Here is a 22,349-nt window from a genome sequence, read left to right as displayed (position 1 = left end):
GTCCTTCATGTTTTTGTGCATCCTGTCGGGACCATAATGCTCATACCGCTGCTTTTTATCCGTTCAGACATCATAATGTGAAACCGTTACAGTCTGAGGTAAAATGTTATAGAAAGAACACAAAAGCATGACATCACATTGAGCTTTCTATACACATCTTTTGAATTTATTTACATCTTTATGTACTGGAGATTTTAAAAAGTATAAAATTATAGCTGTATACATAATGAAATCTTGAAAGACAAGAACCTTGTCTTTATTGTATGAACACCCCAAAGGAAATATGAAATTTAGGAAACTTTTCACTGTGAGCTTCAGAATTATCCCGAAGTTTCTTTTCAGTGTAGAAGCGCTCACCTCTGCCGCTCTCTTTCTTCCACTCAAACACACTCACAGAAGGAGACACACAAACACACACACTCCCAACAAGCTGCTGTCGTAGCGTTTGTTCTCCCAGTTGATCTGACGTAGGCAGAACCTATGTCTCATCTCCTGTTTTGTCTCGAGTATGTGTATGTGGCCACAAACACGCACACACACGTGTAATAGCATGTATTATTGGCAGTTTCACCGGTCTCACAGTTTACACAGCTGAGGCTGCATCCTCCTGCTTCACAAAGAAACCACATTACCCTTGTCTAAAAAAGTCACACAAGGCACTTTATTTATATTAACATTTTGTTATTAATACAACAGTTTTAAGTAATTTTTTTTTCATCTATAGTTTGTGTAAAAGTTGGAATCTAGGGAAAACAAAACCAGATGCGCTGACGTGCTCTTAAGTCTCATAGATAACCACTTACTTTATTGTAAAGGAATGTGCTATATGTAGCCGAGGGATATTGTATCGGTGTTTTTCTGTCCCAAGCAGGGAAACAAATAGCTGCCTTTTGTTGCCTCTGCCTCCGTACTTTACACACATATATCATGCACACACACATCGGCCCACATATCTATACATCAACATGACAGACCACAGCCACCCCATTTGTTGTGCAATGTGTGAATTTAATACAGGGGTTCCCGCTCTACATATGAATAAAGGTCATTTGGAAAATTGATACATCCATTTCCCCCTATTTCCATGTTTTAATTCCTTTTGAACCCTTGGGAAATTTGAAATGATCAACAGCTATATAAAAGAACTGAACATTTTCCTTCACCTTAGTTTTACTCTGCTGGAGGTGTTCTGTTAAAATATACAAATTATTGTCATTTTTAAAGAACTAGTAAATCTTGCTGATTTTCTCAAATTTTCCACTTTCCATTTTTTTCCCTTAAATTTGGTCAAGACATTAAACGCATCATGACCCACACTTTGTCTGGAAAAATTTACTGAAAGGACTTTAAAGACTTAAAATATTAACCATGCAATATCAGGAAAAAAAGTTGTGATTTCCTATTGCTAAACTATAAAAGAAAAGTTTTTTACTTTGTGAAACCTTGTGAATATTTTAATCTTTATGTTATTTCTTGTTTTCCTTGCAAAATAGGTGAGTCCATTAAAGAGTTTTCTAAATGATGTCTTCTCAGCATTTCAGAGCATCAAAATTAATCAAGATCATTAATCTACCCAGGTAAACATCTTAATAAATCAAACAATGGATCTATTTCATATACAAAAAACACTAATTTTGGAGCATTGCCTGCCATGTATCATACTGCCCTTCTAACTGTAAGCAGTGTTACTGCAAAATTGCATAGATATTAATGGTAAGTGGCTAGATCAGTTAGTATCAGGGCTAACTATGGTTGTCAGGGGCTAGCTCACGGTAGAAAGGTGAAGATAAAGTGGTAAGGGTGGAGTGGGCAGGAGAACATGGAGTAGTGTGTGTCTTTCTGTGTGTGTAGATGCTGTAGTTTACCCCTTAGGGCAAGATCAGCCTCAAATTAGCTTTGTCGCCCTGGGAGACAGAGAGGGTGAGATGAAGAGCAAGCGAGGCAGCAAGGAAGTGTGTGTGTTTGTGAGAGACTGAGAAAGAAGAGGAGAATAGGGGCCAGAGGGTCAGTAAACCAACTCTGAGTCGAGTTCTTTCTTTACATGTTCTCTTAAACACACACCTGATCATGTGAATACACTCCCACTTGTCCGTGTGAAATATTGGATTTTCTCAGCCACCACTGTGAGGACAAGAGGAGGCGAGGAGTAAGCGAGCAGGGGATAAACTGAAGGAAGGAACAAATACAGGGCACCCACCCACCAATATGTAGCAGCTAATTTCTGGAGCAAGGCAATTAAATGGCCTGGTTACATTATGAGAACTACCCCTCTGGCAATGGCTGTCTGTCCATTTTTAATGAGGTCATAATGATGCGTCAGCTGAAGACCAAAAGGTCATGAGGCGGGACTTAAATCTGCCTAGAGAGAGGGGAGTGGTAGTGAGAGAACAAGGGTGTGATTGCAGGTAGAAAAAAAATGTGTAAAAATTAAAATATTAAAATTAAAGAAGGTTGAAAGAGATTTTTAACAATCCCAGGTTTTATTTTATTTAAATGACTATTTTAAAAAAAATCTGCAAAAAAGCAACAGTAGTTACAATGTTGCTGTCGGTTCTTACTCTCCGTGCTCAAATGGCAAGACAAGACAGACATAATGCATTCAACATCAGCAGTAATGCATAGAATGATCATGAACAACAAAACACAGATCAGACATTTGAACATGAAACACTTTGGCAGAGACACACAACCCAGGAGCCAGCAATATTCAGTAGGCGTGCGTACTGTACATATGCTCATACTGACAGATTTGCTCTCTTACAACAGCAGCTTTGATGATGCCACGTCTGATGAATTGTGGTTAAACAGACAGAATGTGTTGAATCCAAAACCAAAGCCTCCATTTCTATAATGCCATTAACGGCCAGCTGGATTCAGATGGTAGACTACTAGAGGGACAAGTCCACGGACTGCAAATATAAACCTTGGCATAATGCCCCACACATGCACATATATACACACACATTAACAATCTGTGCCAACTTTGGCCATGCTCCCCACGGCCCCTAAGACCTAATGAGGGAGATCGGGTGGAAGGCCCCAGTCTGTGAGGGTGTGTTTGGTGTGGGTATATGCAGCTGGTGTAGTGTGCATCATAACTCCCCTCACAGCTCAGTGATCTTGACTGCTGCTGTCCAATTTCATCACTCGACACACATGCATTTATACACACTGTGTTGAAAACAATTGGCTGATAAACATATAAAGATCATTTCTTTTTAAAAAAAAAAAAAGAGTCATGTCTTGAAAGATGCGAGTTATTAAAGGTTAAAAAATGATGAAATGACCAGGAGCAGTTTAAGGGTCAGTGAATAAACAGGATCATAGAAGAAGCTAAAAAGAAACAATACAGAGGACGAAGAGAGTGGCTGATGGAGAGAGGGAATGAGACAAGAAGAGAGGGGAAACAAAGGAGGAGAGCGCCAGACAACTGGTGGCGTCTGGTGTTCCCCCTTGGGAAACTTGTAGCTAAATCTGGCCCTGTAGCGTCTGTCCTGCATGAGTGTGTGCGAGTGCGTGTGTGTGCAAATGGCATCTAGTTGCATCCCAGCTAGAAAAGAGCGATAATGGAGGTGGTGTGACGAGAGATCTGCCTAAGTGGTCCACTTTCTCTCACATACACTTTCTTTTTGAGGTGAGGGGAAGAGAGGAGACCTTTAAACCTTTGACAAACCCTTCATTGGCATAATTCTTTACCAGCAAACATAATTAAAACAAAACTTTAACATATGTACGATTTCAGCCCAACCCACTACCCAAAATTCACAAGAATAAATACACAAAAATAAATAAATAAATAAATAACATACCTGCATTCAGTGAAATAATAAAACGCATTTTCCATAACTTTTTTTTCTCAGAAAAAAGTCAGATAATATGCCATTACATTGCAAAGGACACCAGTTACATTGGACATTAATGACTCCCCAAACAGAAACAAAATCTTCAGTGTCAGATAACATTTTATAATACACAAATTTTATTTTATATTATTATTATTTTATTTTTTTTACAGATCATATCACTTTGATCTGATCTTCACACCAGCTTATGTTAGCCTGACGTATTAGAAAGTGAATCAGATACATCTTACTTGGCTAGGTCACACAGTACTTTGGATTAAAAATAAAAAAGGCTGTCTTTTAAAATTATCTTTGAACCAACAGTAGATGCTTGTTCATATAGTGCCAGTTTCTGTCCAAAAATGCTGATGTCCTTTTGGCCAGCTATAAAAAGTGTCACATCATCAGCATATAGCTGACAAGCTCACTGTGATTATTACTTCATTCGCAAAGGTCAACTCTGGACATCCCTGCCTGATGCCTCTTTGAATAGGGACAAGTTGGCTAAGTCCTTCCCCCACTTTAGAATAACAGTGGTCCCTGAATTCAACAACCTGATCCAAATAATCAAAGTTTTGCCCAAACTAAAGATCTCTAATATTCTAAATAAAAAATAATGATCAACTCTATGAAATGCCTTTTCCTGGTCCTGGAGTTTAAACAAATCAAAAATGTCTTAATTTTCTGGAATTCTCAAATCCAAAAAATCAACATCAAATTATTCATTATAATCCATTTAGGAAATGATGTTTAATTGACATGATTGACGTGTAATCCTGAAGTCTGTTACATAAACACATTTAACGCAAATTTTACAGTCTGTACATAGCAGTTAAACTCATCTTCAGTTCTTTAGCTAGTCGAGACCTTGTTTTTGGGTAGCAATGTCAGGGCTGCCCTTCACTGTAGCTCAGTCTAAACAGTCTGTCAGAACTTCTTATAGCTCCTTTTTCCAGCATAGTCTAGAATTTCTTCTGAAATTTGTCAGGAAGCCCATCAACCTGAGATGAACCTCAAGTTCATGAAAAGAGATGGTGGTCTTCTGGAAAGCAGCAAACCTGCCTAAAGCCTTCCGTCCATTATCCCAAGCCCTGTTACCCAGATCGCCAAGCTTCCCCTGTATTCTTGTCAGCTGAAATATTCACACATTGAAGCATTTATTAAAATGAAGATGCTGAATGAAGAAAATAAAACTGCTACAGCCCACACTGAGATTAGTGCCATAACTAAGAAAACACTGCCCCGTCAAACCAATTCCTCCTTCAGCTTCATTATCTAATACGCTGTTTCCTGTAAAAGGATCATATCATTGTTTTTATTTCCACTAAGCTCGGCTGTTACTGCTCGCCTTTCTCTAGCCTTGCTCCCATTGATGTTTAATGTTCCCATTCTTAAAACCTTCATAACAAGCAGAAAGAAGAAAAAGAGGATAGTGAAATGCTTCCAAGAGAAGACCACCTTCTGTGCTCAGGACTTTTTACTGTAGTTTTCCTCAATATTTCCTCCTCAATTTAGTATCCTTTTCAGATTAAACCTTTTTTTTTTGTTTCTTCAGCTGTTCATAACAAACCACTCTCCTTATCTTTGGAAGAGATTTAATAAATCAATCAACATCTGGAAAAAGTCTAGCTTTGACAGACTGTCTGCCAAAGATTTCATTGAGAAAGCAGCTGATATCCTGTAACAAATATGTGACTGCTCATCCATCAGATACAATGTTGGAAACATGTTGTCTTCCTCATTTTCAACATTCAAAAAGGATGCAGTTATACCTCGATTCTGAGGCACACCTGTCATTGTTACTCTCTGGCTATCACCTTGATTTTCTTTTCCACTGCTCCTCTCTTGCATTTCATCTTATATGTCTGTTTTCAGTTTGTTGAAGTCCTTTGTGCAGACACGAATAGCATTTGTGTCCAATGTCATACTATACATTACATTTCATACGGGCAAAGCTTTCATAAACAGGCATTTTAATAACTGACTTTGAAAGATACCTCCAGAGTCTGGAAAACAGGCATTCAGGTAGATGAACACCTGTCTCATAAGAGACTGAATGCGCAGTAGTCTGACGTCTTTGCAGTGGAAACAAACTGTTCTAAAGCCACTAGCGAACTTTCCAAAGTGGGTCAGCTCTTTTTCCAGCAGTTCATTAGGGATGACACCAGAGACGTTAATTTGTGTTGAAGGCAAAAATAACGGTGAAACAAATCACTGAAGATAAAGTTTTCCTACGTTCTCGTCAAGGACAGCATGTAAAGAAAATTTGTAAAAAAGACACATTCCAAATGTCCCAAAATCACTCAGCAGCTCCACACGCTCACCGACAACCTTTGTGCTCTCACTCGGTCACACTCCTCACGTACAGGAGAGAAACTGCATCCAGAAACACATTCAATGAACAAGAAATTAAGGCCTGAGATTGTGATTGTTCATTTTATTATCCAACAGTCAAAGATATTTATTTATGTAAGAGGAATATTAGTGACAGAAGATGTGAACACAGCCTTAAAAAGCAAAAATAAAGCCACGTTGTTTTAAGGATTGCACTCGAGCTCACACACGCTCACAGATTCACACACCAGTGACAGCCACCTGCCCACAGCCTTGGGCAATGCTCTTCTGATCTGTTCTGGTCGAAACAAACATCACCGCACACACTTTTCTCCCAATTTTCTTTATTTTTATTTCTTACTATTTGAGCAGCATAACCTGATTTTCTGATGTTGAAGCATTGGAACATCAGTTACATGACTTTGTAACTTTGTAACTTTGTAACCCAATTGTATTGAACACATTTCAAATTTCCCTACAGGTTTATAGTGATAATAAAAAAATGTGATAATCTTCTTTTTTTTTCACATTTCCTTTAGACTTTTTAGTCTTTAGGACACTACTAGCCCTGATTATAAACATTACTTGACTGTAGGGCTTAGGCTTTAACCAGTTCTTAATACTTGATAATATGTATCACACTGTAAAACACACACTAGATCTAAACAGGTCTGTTGTTTTTCCCAGTCAATTCACTGAGCAGTTGTTAATCCTACGTAGGGACAATCTTGGATGTCATTTCATCAACACTGCAGTTTAAAACACACAATAGGTCAGAGTCAGGGAGAAGGTGTTCAGCTCTTTTACAGCTTTAAAATTACTACCACCTCTATCATTCTATACTGTCCTCGTCCAGTTTCCTTGTGTCTTGACTTTTTCAGCGTTCCTCTTTTTATTTTTTTTAGTGATGCCTCTTTCTCTTTAGTGTGACCAACCAAAATCCATATATTTTATTTGTCTACCTACTCCTCTCTTCACTTTGTTCCATACCTCTCACTTCTTTTCCTTCTTTCATTCTCTTATCATGACATTGATCATCTGAAATCAATCCACATTGTGTTTTTCTGTCCATCCTCTTTTGTTTTTTCCTCTGTCTTTCTCTTGCATGCACACTTAGATGTCAAAGGCATTTGGCTCGTAATCCTTCAACTGTTCAAGAACACGCACACATTCGCTGACACAGAGCGACGCCAGTGCAGTGTAAAAATCTATGCTGATGTGATCAGTGCAGATCGTGCTATTGACAGACAGCAATATTCCCACGATAGGAATGATTCACCTTCATCACTGTCACAGAGTCAGTCAGTTGGGTGTGTATATGATTGTGCACAGACTATGACAAAAGTGGTATAATCAAGGCAAGTAGCTTAACCTACTGTATTTTGAAAAGGTAAATATGCAGTATTAATTGCGCAGTTTCGTGTGCATCTTACATTCATAATAAAAATGTTTTGTGATGCAAAACAAATTGTGGTATTTGTTAGATACTTGTTTGTGTGTTTGAGTGAATAGTTGTGTAGCTGGAACTTACTCTCTCCTTCTCCTATAATTTCATAGCCTGTAAACTACTTTCTTCCCTCTGTTCCCCCTTTGCTACACTATTTTGTAATAATCGCTTAATGTGTTTTTATTTATTTCAATTTTTCCCAATTCCCGTTATACTGTTCTTCCATACCCTTACCCTTTTTTTCTATATGCATTAATTTTTTTTCTGATCGCTAAATTTACTTTCCCGTTGCCTTTTCCCCTCTTTTCTCTCTACTCTTTTCTTCTTCCCGCTCTCCACATTCCTTTCCTCCTCTCCCCTCTTGCCCATTCTTTATGATTTGAAGGCTCATTTGTTAAAAGGAGGTAGCCCACTCTCACTCTTCCCCTAGCTTCCTCTTGTCTCTTTTTTGTGGGCTTTGGAAATATAATTTTCAATTTTTAATTTGATTCATTTAGATTTGATCATTAATCAGTGCTGAGAGAGAGTTAATTTGGTGGAAAATAGATGAGGTAGTTAGAGAGGGCTCTTTATGAAGTGAGCTTGACCCAGCACTGGGTCTTTTAGGTATATGGGAAAGAGAAAGAGTAAAATTAAGAGTCTGCATGTAAGAGTTTATATTATGTACTAGAGAAAAAAGCCTCAATGTAACTGAAAGTAGTTTGAAAGTGTGACAAGACTAGCAGTTTCTCCCGGCCTCTGTTACATTCAGCTTTTCTGGTTTACAGCACACATCAGACAAATTGCAAACAAATTACATAAGAAATTAGTATCTGAACTTACAACTTAATGTTGGTTTATATAAAAATACAACATACTGTGTTGTCAATACATTCACAAAGCAACATACCACATGTGAGTATCTGCCCTTCTCAGCTGATGAATTCCATTTTTATGTATGGGACTGAAAGAAAATGCAAGAAATACAATTTAAAAAAACAAAAGAACAAGACAAAAACAACAATACTAAATACCGGAAAAATACTTAACCTTAGAATCTACCTGTACCGTGTAATAGCACTATCTGGGTTGGAAATTAATAAAGCTTATTGCTTTTTGTTACTGTCCTTGACAGGGAAGGACACGATCGACCTGGAAACTGCCTTAGTTAGTTTAACTGCTCCCATGAGTAACATAACATTCAGTTTTCTTCTGCTTTAATATTATGCTGCTTTCTTACAGTATATTACTAACATGGCTAGTTATACCATAGTTATGTATTTTGTGGTGGTTTGCACAGTGTCTTTGTGCACAGCGGAACAGGCAGAAGTTACAGGTGTTTCATAAATACACACACAGACACATGAAACAAAACATTTTCCCCAAATCTTTTTTTTTTTGATGCCACCACATATGTCACTATATCTTGAAACTGTAACCTCTAAGCTTTAAATCACTGACATGCTTCTTTTAAGCTTTGTCCCATTTGTTTCATTTAGTCAATAATTTTCTCTCATCCTAACACTTTCCTTTTTCCTGCCCTCTGTTTCTATCACCCCCCCATTTATTTTTTATTTTTTTTGGCCAACCACTGACGCAGGTAGCAGCTGAAAAAGCTGCTTGTCTGGACTTACCCAAACACAACATAGATGTGTGGGTTAGCGAGGTGTAGACATGTAAGTGTGTATGTGCTAGAAAAAGCAAAGAGTGGGTGTGTGAGTGGTTTGTACCCCCTGGTGTTAAGAGTCTCTTGACCGTTTGCTGACACTGGCCCCCCCACTGTACCTGGACTGTCAGCCCTTCTGTCTACCTGTCCCTGTCTCAAGCATTTTCACACATACACACAGATGCATGTAATGTTCAGTTCACTGGTTTGACTACTGCCTGAGCTCATTACGAATTTTTAAATGAATATATTTCCATGTGCACTCACGCCACCATGACATATTTGGAATAAAGGTAGTTTTCAAAATGTTCGAATAAACAAACTCATATAAAACAGGGGAACATATCGACTTACAAAGATGCTCCCTGACATTTTTCTCCTGCTGCCAATAGAAGTCTTTCTGTTAAATCTCTTAAGGTTTGTTGTCATGAATGTGGTCAGCACATTTTTTAGAGGATTTAAACCTCTCTATGTGAGCAAATCTCTCTCTTGCTTTCACACTCCTATTGCTTTCCTTTCCATCTTCCATCCTCTTTCTCTCCAACTTGATGGATGGATGGATAGATGCACAAAACTGAAAGACTGCCAGAAAAATGTGTTTAACGTTATTTACCTAATTTACATGCATTCACTATACAGTTCAGTCTCTTTTCTAATACTTTGCAGTTGTCCCCTGCTCTCTGTTCACCCTCAACATAATGTGGTTTGGTATATCACAGCATCCAGTATATTTTATGGTGCTAGTGTGAGCTGATGTTTAAAATCAGCCAAAGCCTTTAAAATTGTGAGTTTAATTCATTGTATAAAAGTCTGATTACTAATTTAATATCTAAAAGATGAGATACACATGGTGGGCCTCATTCTGCAGCCATTCTAGTAATTAATTTTGTATCTCCTCCTAAAGTTACTAATTTTATTGCTTAATAGCAGTAGCCTAGGCTCATCTAAAGATTTGGCATCCTCTTAAACCCTCTTATCCTTTCCTTTCCTTTCTTCTCCTCTCCTTTCCTCTCCTCTCCTCCTCCAGGGTACATGACACCTCTGTCTTTCTTATCCATCTTTAAGTGGTAACCACGGTAACATCCAATCCCCTGAGAGATAGGTCTAATTAAATTAGGACTCCTTTGTGTCAATTAATTAACGAGACAGAGAGAGAGACAGCAATAGAGAGACCAAGATTGGGCAAGAGACAGTAAAAGAGTCGGAAAGCCAGAGAGTCAAAGTGAGCAAGAGAGGCCTTCTACTCAAATGGCCTCTATAAATTAGTCTTGTTGTAGAAGAAAAGGGGAAAAAGTGAGTTTAGCAAATCTAAGAATAACAAAAGAGTGAATACATGGACACTTAACACGTACATACATACAGACCCAGCCTTGTAAATCACAAATCCATCTCCCTCCTTCTTTTACTATCTGCTTACATAGAAGGAGATGCGAGTCTCATTTTTCTTGCCATCATTAACTACTCAAAGAGGTTAAAATCTATCTTTATTTTTTGTGTAATGTACACTATATTGATACATACTTGTCTCTGTCAATTCTCACAGGTGTTCGTCTGGACAGGGTTCGCGGTGGAAGACAGAAGTACAAACGCCGGATAGATGCAGACAACAGCCCGTACCTGAATCCACAGCTGGCTCTGCCCCCCAAGAAGCCATGTAAGAAAACACACATGCAAAAAAAAAAAAAAGCTCTGACTACAAACAGCATGTAAGATGGTGCTGTTCTCTACAAAGTTGACGTGGGATTTTCAAGGACGCATGCGTGCTGACTTTAACAAGTAGATGTGCAGAGGATCTGATGTTGTGTATGGAAGTAACTACAAAATGACGGGCAACTGACTGCACACAAAATAATCTTCAACAAAATATCACTTTCAGCCATATCGTATTACCCTAGTAGACAGTGCTCAAGCAATAACCAGGAGTCATTGTTTAGAGCCCCTAAGTGAAAGGAATTGCTTTTCCATCGGTTTCTGTCCTAATGGAGACAGTTGGACGGTAAAAACGTTTCAACTCACACACACACACATAAACAGAAACACAGTAGTGAGAAGCCCATCTGTTTGGGACCATGTTTATCTCCCTGTTTCTGCTGCTACCAGTTTGGGATCATAACATTTTATATGTGTAATATTTCACCATAAAGGTATTCATTTAGCACCGGTTGGATTGGCTGCAGTTTTTTAAAGAATAAAACCACAGCCAAAGCCTGATGAGTAAAAATTAACAAGGGAAAGAGTGAGTGAGAGTGACAGAGAGACAGGTAGAGACAGAGAGGGAGAAAGACCGAGCCTAAATAAGGCCGTTTCTCAGAGAGAGAGGAGGGAAGAGGGGTGAGAGAAAAGGAGGGAGGGAGACCAGCCAGAGCTCTAATCCGGATTAAATCCAATCTGGCAACCACATCAAACTAGAGTTAGCTCTCTAGCTAACCGTCTGCCTCCACACACACGTCACACACACACGCACACACACATCCATATGCAGTGCAGATTGAGCAGTGTTTAGCAGCTTGGTCCCCAAAGCCCATTTTGCTTAAAGCTGGAGCATATTCTGGTTTAGGCCAATATGCTGAATGGCTGCACAACAGCTTACTGGGACTTTTGCACTACTAATCATTGAAATGATGGGATAATGTGAATATGTGTACACTATGTGTGTGTGTTTGTACTGTGTGCGTTTGCTTACACAAAGCACTTGTGTGCTATCTGAAGGCCTTCCTTGGCAGGCTATTTAATTTAAAATGATATTTAACTCTTTTTAGTCTTGTTAAACTATTCTTATCAGGCATCAGAATTTGGAAGAGAATACAGGAAAAAATATGTATCTAGTCTGTGCTACTTACATCTGTTCCATAATATGAATGATTATTTCCATGAGGATAAATCTCTCAAACTTAAAAACAAATTTGCACATTTTAAAAAATACATTACGGTTGATATAGACTTACTTTATGTCTCTTGTTCATTCTCTCTGTCACACAGTCAATACACACACATTCTGTCCCTCGGTCTCTCCCACAGATACACTCACACAGCCTATCTATCTGTTGCCCAATCCCTAGCTTCAGCGTCCCCATTGATTGTGTGAGAACAGAACAATAGCCCAGGGTTTGGAAATGGGCTTCCATTGATTCTAATTAGGGAAACATTAAATAAGATTTACCCACAGATACTGCAGTATATGTATACACTCACACACTGTGTATGTGTGGGTGTATGTAAGAGAATTGGGGGTGGTGGACAGTGTTAGATCAATACACAACTCATCCCCACAACTCTCTTTCGGTCTCTCTTGCTGTTTATCTCTATCTAGCTGTCGCTCTCTGGACTCCTCCTGTCTGTCTTTTACAATCTGTTCATGACTCACTTTCTACCTTTCTATCTTTTCCCATTTTTTCATTGCTAATCTTGCTCTCTTTTTCTATCCTTCACTTCGCTCTTGCGCTTCTATCCTCTGTTATTATTCCCATGCTTGATTAGTCAGTGGATTAATTTGGAAGCAGGGTATCAGTCTGTTACTAATGGGCCATAGAGGTCTCATCACCACATGTCACCATTACTGGCTGAGCCGTTTGGCTTTCAGTGTTATCTTTCCCTGCTGTATGTATCAGTGAAACTTCTTAAGACTGTCTTACAAAACAACAGTTTTGGGCATCTTGGCGATGCAACTGGCGATAGAAGGCTATAACCACACACTGGAGAATTGCTTATATTTAAAACATTTCAATACCTTGTTTGATTTTTTTTTGTGCAGTCCTTTTTTTTTTGTTTTGTGCTAAACTTTAAAACGGCTTTTCAGATAAGATCAACACTTGAAATTTGGTGTTTTTGAAGGAATTGTGTGTTTTTGGCAGCTTCAAGGGTTGAAAGGTTTTAAATTTACAAATGCTTAATTCCAACGTGAACATCTGAAAATTGTGTGTTGATTTCATAGTCCTAACATTTCATACTCCTAACGAGTCTAAACTTACATCAGATGCTTCATTTTTGCGTATGGGAATACAGACAGGTGATAAATTAAAGGGGAAAACAGCACCATGGGACATATTGGTCCAAAATCTGCAATAGTTCTTCAGTGGGATGACTCCAAGGTGAAAGCATACGATTCACATCATTTTACGGAACAATTTAGTGACCTGGGTGATCATTAATTTTCAGTGACTCTTCACTCCAAGGGGAGATGTGGTCGCAAACAATGCAAGCAAAATGCACCCCTTATCAAAATAGATCCACCGGATCTCCTTCATTGCAAGAGTCAAGGACTCAGATTTTTCCTTTAATTTGTCCACTGTGCGTGTTTGTCTTAAATATAGCTTAAGACGTATGTGTTACCAGCAGGCCGTCATATGAGATTTGCACATGACCTTTCACATTTTTGTACCGGACTGGGGTGAAACAACTTGTAGCCTTACACGACAAAAATTCACCATTTCTCTGTCTCTGTGTCTTTCTCCTTGTCTGGTGGTCATGTCAGTTGCCTTTGGCTGCCTTGCAGATAACAAAATCGTATCTCACCTGCTGGTGGCTGAGCCAGAGAAGATTTATGCCATGCCGGACCCGACAGTACCAGACAGCGACATCAAGGCCCTGACTACGCTGTGTGACCTGGCGGACAGAGAGCTGGTGGTCAACATTGGTTGGGCCAAACATATTCCAGGTAGGGAAAAAGAAAATTCTCCTGTGCCCTGTCTCTCACACTAAACTTGGCCTATGTCCATGTTGAGACTCTGAGACTCTATCATACACACATGAAGTGTAAATTGTACATGTATATATATATATATATATATATATATATATATATATATATATATATATATATATATATATATATATATATATATATATATATATATATATATATATATATATGTATATATATATATATATATATATATATATATATATATATATATATATATATATATATATATATACACACATATATATATATACATGTATATATATATATATATATATATATATATATATATATATATATATATATATATATATATATGTGTGTGTGTGTGTGTGTGTATATAGCTAAGGCTACATATAAAAAACCAGTGCGTGCCTACACTGTTTTATCTATAGAACATCTGTATGAATCCACAGGTTCATTACTAAAAGCGAGGAATTTAAGAGTTTAATCTTCTTAAACTAACTTAAACTAACCTCTTTTCTCTCTTAATCTGATAAAATTTCGAACTGGAGTACAAGATCGGAAAATTAACATAATAACTCAAGTGATTCAGATAAGGTCTATGGCAAAATGTTTAGCTTTTGTTTCAGCAAATAAAAACTTATTGAAAGTTTTCAAACAGGACTATGCTGAACATGCATACGTACATACACAAAATGACTCAAATATATGCACAGGCACACATGTAATGTAGATTTAATTTGTTGTTTTGAGTCATGCCTGTGTTTCTCTGTGCTTACCCTTTTTACAAGTAAGTGGATCAAGTTAGGCAGGTTATGTACTGGGCTCAGAGTGCATGTGGGCATGTGCGTTTGTGTCTGTGTGTGTGTGTGTGTGTGTGTGTGTGTGTGTGTGTGTGTGTGTGTGTGTGTGTGCAGCTTTCTGTATAAAGCGAGCGAAGCGCAACGATTGCTTGGCGGAGGAGAGAAGATGGCGTGATTAGATGAACGAGGAAGGCAATCCACTGCTCACAGAGAAAGATAGAACTCTTCATCTTCCCTGTGTGTGTGTGTGTGTGTGTGTGTGTGTGTGTGTGTGTGTGTGTGTGTGTGTGTGTGTGTGTGTGTGTGTGTGTGTGTGTGTGTGTGTGTGTGTGTGTGTGTGTGTGAAGTCAACACCTTATGAAATCCTCGCTGTTTACAACGCTGAACACCTATCTAATACTCACACTCACACCAAGCACACACAAACACCCATACATGTCCACACACAAAGTGATCTACTGTTCACTCAGGTTGGAAAGGATTGTCAGAAAGAAATACGCCTCCTCAACGTTCTTTATCAGCCTCTTACACACACATGCACACAAACACACACACACACACACACACACAAAGAATAGAGTCAGATAGACCTGTTAACCTTTTTTCAGCCATCTTGTTTCACATCTTGTTGTGCATGTGTGTGTGCGTGGTGACTCTCTGCAGGTTGTACATGTGAACACACACATGCACAAGTCTTTGCTCTCCATGGTACAGTAATTTTTTTAATCAAATTGATGGAGAGAGACAGAGAGACAAAGAAAAAAAAAGACAGAGGCAGAGAGAGGGGAGGTGAAGCCAATTTTTGCTTCATGATATGGCTGCGATGTGCCACATACACACACGCGCGCGCACACCCCTACACGCACACAAAGGCTGCTAACAGTGGTAACAACGTGTCAAGGCAAGCGCCAGGCAGCTAATTTGAAGTCATTAGATGTCTGCCGTACTGGCAACAATTTGTTACGCTCTCACACACACAAACACACCCAGAAAAACACATCACATACACACACTGAGTTAAGAGCCGTCTGTGGATAGCGAGGAGCCTAAATTGTAAACTAATTTAAACATCACTCAGCGTTAGAGAGGCTGCCTGCAAGACAGGCCCCCGGATAACAAGGCTAGGGTACGCGTGTTTGTGTGTGTCAGTGTGTGTGTCATGTTTGACACACACAATCACCCAACGTTAGAGACTTTTGACACCACACACACACATATTCACGCATATCTCTTTGATTGGTTCTTTTATTCTAAGACTTATGTGTGTGCACGCTGATTTCCATACTGATATGGCCTTATGCAAACATTTGATATGTCATTAGGAGAGGAAAATGAGGTTTCAGACACACTGAGTGTATCTGGTTATCCCACAAGGAATCATGCGCGTGTACTTCACAGATCAGCGTGTTTCAAAGAGAGTGATGAAATGCGGGCAAATATATAAACACAGGCGTGCCACAAAAGGCTTTTTTGCTGATTCAAACGGTGACAACACATAGACAAATGACTCCAAACATGCACGCATTTTCACAAAGTGGTACGTGAGCAGGAAACGGTCCCACTCTGAAACTGCGGGCCTGTGGAAATATCAGAAGTTATTATTCAGAGGCCATGAAAGGCCTTACCGTCCAATAATATGGATTAGTAAAGAGAAGATCTCATTTTAATAGCTCTCAAAGAGACAACTCCAGTTGCGTATTAGGCTACATGTCATCGTCAAGTGTGTATGTGTGTTTGAAGGAGGAAAGAAGAGCAGTCAGGTGAGAAGAGTGGGGGAAGAACAGCAAATATTTAAACAGGAGCAAATGAGAGAGTGAATTAAAAGAAAGAAAGGCCATTCAAATGAGCCATTTATCTGTCAGTAGAATTAGTCTTTTCATCCTCTTTTCTTTCTTCTTACTCTCTCTTTCTCTCTGTCTTTCTCTTTCTCTCTCTCTCTCCTTCCATAATAGCTAAATGACTACCGGGCAGTCATACTAGCAGCTCTTATCTAGACTCGTGAACACAAAAGAGCAAGACAGACAGGCGAGCACTTGACTTGACGAAAGAGCAAGGAACGAACAAATGAATGAATCAACGAATGAGAGCTAGAACCTATAACGCAGTCTATTTTAACAGAACTAGAGGCCTTGCCATTAGTGCTTTTTTTTCACAATCCCCCCTCCCCTTTTCTGTCTTTATTCAAGAAAGAAATTGCTCTTGGGCCACCCCCCACATCCCCTCCACTATTCTCTTGCTTCCCTATCTCCTCTAACTTGCTCTTTCTTTTCTTACAGTCTTCCTTCCTCTTTTTCTTTCTTTCCCCTTTCAATTTTGACACTCGGGATAAGCAGTCTATGTGCCAGCAGTAGCACGGCATGATTGAGTTGTAAAAAAAATGGGGGATGGGAGGTGAAGAGGGGTTTGCCATCGGTTCGTTTATTTAATCGGTCTTTATGGAGATAGAGGAGAAGGGGTTTGGACTTTGGTGGTGATGGAATAACAGGTGAGGAACGCAGTCCTCTTCCTTCTTGTTCTGCATACTTTTCTTTTTTTCTTTTTCATTCACTGTTTTTAATATGTCTCTTTATTGGGGTTTTTTTCCCTTTTTCCCCTCTTTTCCTCTTATATGGATTTGGAGATGAACTTGGGGGTTAAAACACTATGTTCAGCTGTTATCACATTTGCAGTGTGCTTTAGCTTTTGTACTTCAAAAAAGCTATTTTGAATTTATATATCAAGCGTAATGAATCTCTTAAAGTAATTTTGTACATTAATAATATGAGCAGGCTTATTAAAAAAAAATAACACTGTGTAACGTTTACATATGGAATGCTATAGCCAATAACTGCTTGAGAAAATTTTGACTTACGCTCTTTTTTTTCTGTTTTAACCCCTAGTAACTAACGTATTGCTTCTTCCATGCTAGTTATTATTTATTTTTTCTCTTATACCCTGTTCTTTAGTAATTTATTGCAACTGTTACCAGACTTTATTTCATTCTTGAGAGATGTTTGATTGCTACCACAAATGTGGCTTTTAGGGGGGTCTCTTTATTTTATTTTTTCTGTTCTTCTATGTTCATGATTATTCAAAATCTAATCTTTTTTATACAACTTGCCATACCAAAAGTATTTTGGTAATTGATTAGAAACGTACACAGGTATAATAGTGGCAAAGTTCAAGTGTAGAATAACACACGCGTCGAAAGAACAGGAAATGGGATGAGAACAGTCTAGATAACCTAGATACTCCCAGAGAGCATTTAACACAATACTGTTTTGACCCATTGGCTAAATACCCCACCCCCACCCTTCCCTCTTAAAACTATCCTGTGACGTCCTCCTTTTGCTCTCTATCCCTCTGTGTCTTTCTGTCTCTCCCTCATTTTCTCCCCCTCCCTGACCTGACCTCCCACCCTCTCTCTCTGTGGTATTCTTAACCTCTTCATTATCAAGTCACCATCATTTCTCAACCCCTATCCCCTCCCATGGTCCTCTTCTCACATCCTCCCAGCCAGCGACCACTGACTGGAAGGCCAGTGCTCGTTGGTTTTGCTTATATGTTCAGGTTGAGCTCCAGATATTGGAAGAATGTAACTGACTCATTATCCTGATCGCTATTTGAAATGTGCCTCTCTACAAATGTTGACATATCACAGTAAAGCAGCCAAAGAGGAAAGTTGCCCTTAGATTTTGTAGCCAGTGTTCGTTTCTTCTGGTATTTCTCTTTTGGACATGTTTTAAATGGCTTTCACTTAGAGATTTAGCCAACCAGTTGAGCAGTTAGCTGTTCTGTCTGTTAGTTAGCCAATCAGTGAGTCAAGTAACTACACAGCCAGTCAATCAGCCAGAGAGGCAGCCAGTAGTCAGCAAATATTGATTAATAGAAGTGTCCTGCTCCTTTTAGCAAATCAAATGTTGAGTCTCGGCAGTCATGGGGAACCTTTACACACACATACATATACACACACGTACATATGGATGCTTGACTCTGAAAGTGCAGCTCACTAAATTAACACTGACACACATAAGACTTCACAATGAGCTCTGAAAGATGCAGAACAGCTCTGTGTGCATGTGCATGTGTGTGTTTGCTCACATCTGTGCACATGTAAAGTGAGACAGATGTAAAAGCCCAGACTGGTGATGTGATGATGTCACTCTACAGCCCTCCTGATTAAGTCTGGTGATGTCATCAATCAGCAAAGAGGTTGCTCCGCTTAGTAACAGAGTGGTAAATCAGAAGAAAAACAACCCACACAAACAAGTGAGCTCTACTGGCATCAAACTTCTAAAATAATAATATTATTGCCTCCTTTTGTCCTAATTTCCTCCCTCACTGTTCATTATTGTGAGTTCCCCACTACATTTTACAACATTTCTCCCTCTCAAAGATATTGCCCCTAAGTTGCCATGAAATAAACGCACGGAAATACACATGGAAACAACTAGACGCACAAGCAGATATGCCCCCATTCTGTCGGCTAAGGCTAGCTCACCTTGACAGTCACAGCATGGTGGGTGCCTTCTTAAGCACAAACACTACACACAAAAAAGTACAGTGCATTCACATGGACATACACATATAACTCAGCATACAGACATTATATTTTTTGACAGTGTAAAAGCAAACAGAAATACAGATGATTTATAACTTGTGCTCTCATTTATTCTCCTAAACCTTCAAGTCTTTATGTGATAAAATGTAATGTTTGTGTGGAAAACGATGACATTTAAAACAAGATTTATAACAGCAAATGTTTTAAAAACTGTTTTAATGGTAGAAAACTCCTGCGAATTCCTGAGATTTGCCTGAATGGAGAGTAAACACCAGTCATCTGTTAGCCAGAAAACAAAGGTGTTGATACTGGACATTTTACATTCAATCACTAGATTTTGTTCCTATGCTTATAAACTCACTTTAAGTGACAATAAAGACTCTACCTAATCTATATGCTGATGGGGTCAAACTCATAAATATGACTTTATTAGAGTTTGATTTAGATTTAGTATTTGATTTAGTTCATTGCCTTGGTCATTCTTGCCATTGTTATCGAGGGTCTCGGGGTCTTCAGTACGTAATTTTTATGTGTGTTTCTAGTCTCTGTTGATTTTCTCTGAGCTCTGTTTGGCGTGTTTGATTTCCATTTCTTCTCATCCCTGAGCTAGATAACGCATTTAGAGGCTGAGGTCTTGGTTTCAAGTATATGTGTTTGCTCATGTGAGCGCATGTGTTTGTCTGTTTCGTTGTCCACATTCATGCAAAAGAGTTATCTTATTTTCCAGTGCACCAGCACCATGATTTCCTCTTGCAGCCCATACAAACAAACACATCACTGTTTGCAGATGAAAACAAATATTGATGAAATCAAATTAGGAAAAGAATATTTGATATCTGAGCTTAATGTTTGGATTAAGTTGGGCTTTCTTTATTGGATTAAGCCTGTGGGTATTGGAAGCATGTCATCAATATGAGAGAACAGAGGCGAAACCATTTTCATTTCTTTGTACGCTGTTTTTTTCTTTCTTGTCTACTTGGTTGTAACTTTTTTCTTTTATTCACTTTTTTTTTCTTTTCTATGTCATTATGCACTATTATCAACTGACTAAATATTTTAAAATCAGATCACAATTTGAGCTCACAGATCTGCCGATATCAAATAAATTGACAAAGTAATGTGTAAAAAATAATTCTTAAATTAATCACCTTCATATCTGAAGGTGAACCTGCGGGTAATATTTATATACTACAGTATCTTGATGTAATATTAAAGAATCCCGTTTATATTTACATTGCAGTAAATAGATATATAGCCATTCTCTACACTGCCACATATTTGTCAACAATGTTTCCATAAAGATGAGCCTATGATGAGACTCAAACACCCAGCTTCAGGTGGTTACCTTTAAAACACACAATAATATGTACATTCACATACACACTGCCATTATGATAACAACAAATAAAGTCTAAGTGCCAAAATCTGTACTTCCTCGAGCAACTGCTTGGCCTGGCTCAGCGGTGAGTCCACAGAGCTTCCTTTGTCCCAACAGCAGAAAAACGTGTTTACAGTCTGGTAAGAGAAAAATAATCGTTGGTATGTCACCCCTTATAACAACTACAAACTAGGGGCATGGCCCCCTTCCTGTAAGGCACACCCCATCCAAGTCAGTGCAGTGAAAAAATTTTTGTGTGGATGATGTCATGGTGACTACATCTATGTATGTGTCACTCAAAATAAGACCGGAATCAAAAAAAGAAGTTGCATGAAAAGTAATGGCGGTCCGGAATAAGAAAACTAATAGCAGTGCGTTAAGACTCGTGCTAATTTTAAAATTGATGTCTGATGAAAATGTGTTTTTGGAACGGCCTCTCATTACAAGTAATTTTAATTATTGTGATTCTAATTTCTAAAAGGAAAAAGAGTCACACATTTCTTCAGTGGATAGATGGGTTTCAGTTCAAGTAAAAGCTCAGCGGTCCATTGCTGTTTTTTTTTTCTTATTAGTTTGATTACATTTGCAAATCAAATTCATTTGTCTATCAGCCTTTGAGACACAGCCCGCAATCTGAGTACACTGACTAATCTGCATCAAATAATATCTGTCACACACAACACACACACGAGAAACAAGCTGCATACATTGGCGCACACCAGCCTGCATACACAAACACTTACTTCCCTGGGCACACAAACGTACGCTTCTAAAAACACATACACATATTCATAAGGAAGCACTGATACGTAGTGAATGCAGACAAATGCACACATACGCATACATGCACAGTTTTATAATATGTGAAATCAGACGAGCAGTAACAAATAAATCAGCACACCATCTGAGCCCATCATCATCTAAGTCATTATTAGCAAACAGTCAGCTTTTACTACTTTCAATTTGCTTGTGTGTGTGTGTGTGTGTGTGTGTGTGTGTGTGTGTGTGTGTGTGTGTGTGTGTGTGTGGTTGTCCGAGAAAGAGAGAAAGAGAGATGATGTGATGTGATATGATATGATATGCTGGCGGGGCATAAAGATAGATGATCATAATTACGCACAGGCCAAACTCCATTTCAAATCATCATCATCCTATTCTATCTGTTGGAGCGCACATGTACACACACACACACACACACACACACACACACACACACACACACACACCAAAAGCAATATAAAGAGTTCACACACATACAGGGATCCAGTGACACCCACACACACACATAACACACCTATGCCTGCCACAAATCTAGTGGAAGGAGGGACCGACTTGTCATGGCATCACATTATTTCTAGCGGTTCATGCAAAGTTCACAGACAGGCATGAAATAGTTATTCTCTAGTTCCTCTTTCTGCTTATCTATCCACCTTTCCTCATGGTTTCTGTCTGCATCTTCCATTTTATTCTTTTTTTTATTTTCCTATTTGCTCTCCTAATTCTCTCTTTCTCCACCTATCATTGCTCCTTCACTACTTATTTCTTTTCCCTTTCCTACTGCTTCTCCTGCCTTCTCTTTCTCCTCTACTTCCCTTATCTCCCATTCACGTTTGTGTTTATTTGTTTATTCCTTACCCCCCTTTGTTATAGTATTGTTTTCCTTCCTGTCTCCCTTTGCGCTCCTGTTTCTTCCACCT

General features: G+C 38.7%; 1 protein-coding gene across 3 annotated transcripts in view; it reads left to right on the top strand.

Moving 5' to 3' along the window:
• The window catches only part of esrrga (estrogen-related receptor gamma a), a 73,214-nt gene that overhangs the window by 29,946 nt on the left and 20,919 nt on the right, over nt 1-22,349 (top strand). For 2 of the 3 annotated variants that reach the window (XM_039611888.1, XM_031730924.2), the window contains exons 5-6: nt 10,812-10,922; nt 13,740-13,922. In XM_039611888.1, the coding sequence (XP_039467822.1) occupies nt 10,812-10,922; nt 13,740-13,922 (294 nt within the window). The remainder of the gene's footprint in view (nt 1-10,811; nt 10,923-13,739; nt 13,923-22,349) is intronic. The other variant, XM_039611896.1, reaches the window with a different exon arrangement.

This window comes from Oreochromis aureus, linkage group 1 (genome assembly GCF_013358895.1).
Source record: "Oreochromis aureus strain Israel breed Guangdong linkage group 1, ZZ_aureus, whole genome shotgun sequence".
In the NCBI taxonomy this organism is placed as follows: Eukaryota; Metazoa; Chordata; class Actinopteri; order Cichliformes; family Cichlidae; genus Oreochromis; species Oreochromis aureus.
The sequence above is the reverse complement of the archived record's forward strand: the minus strand, read 5'-3'. Positions and strand labels throughout refer to the sequence as shown.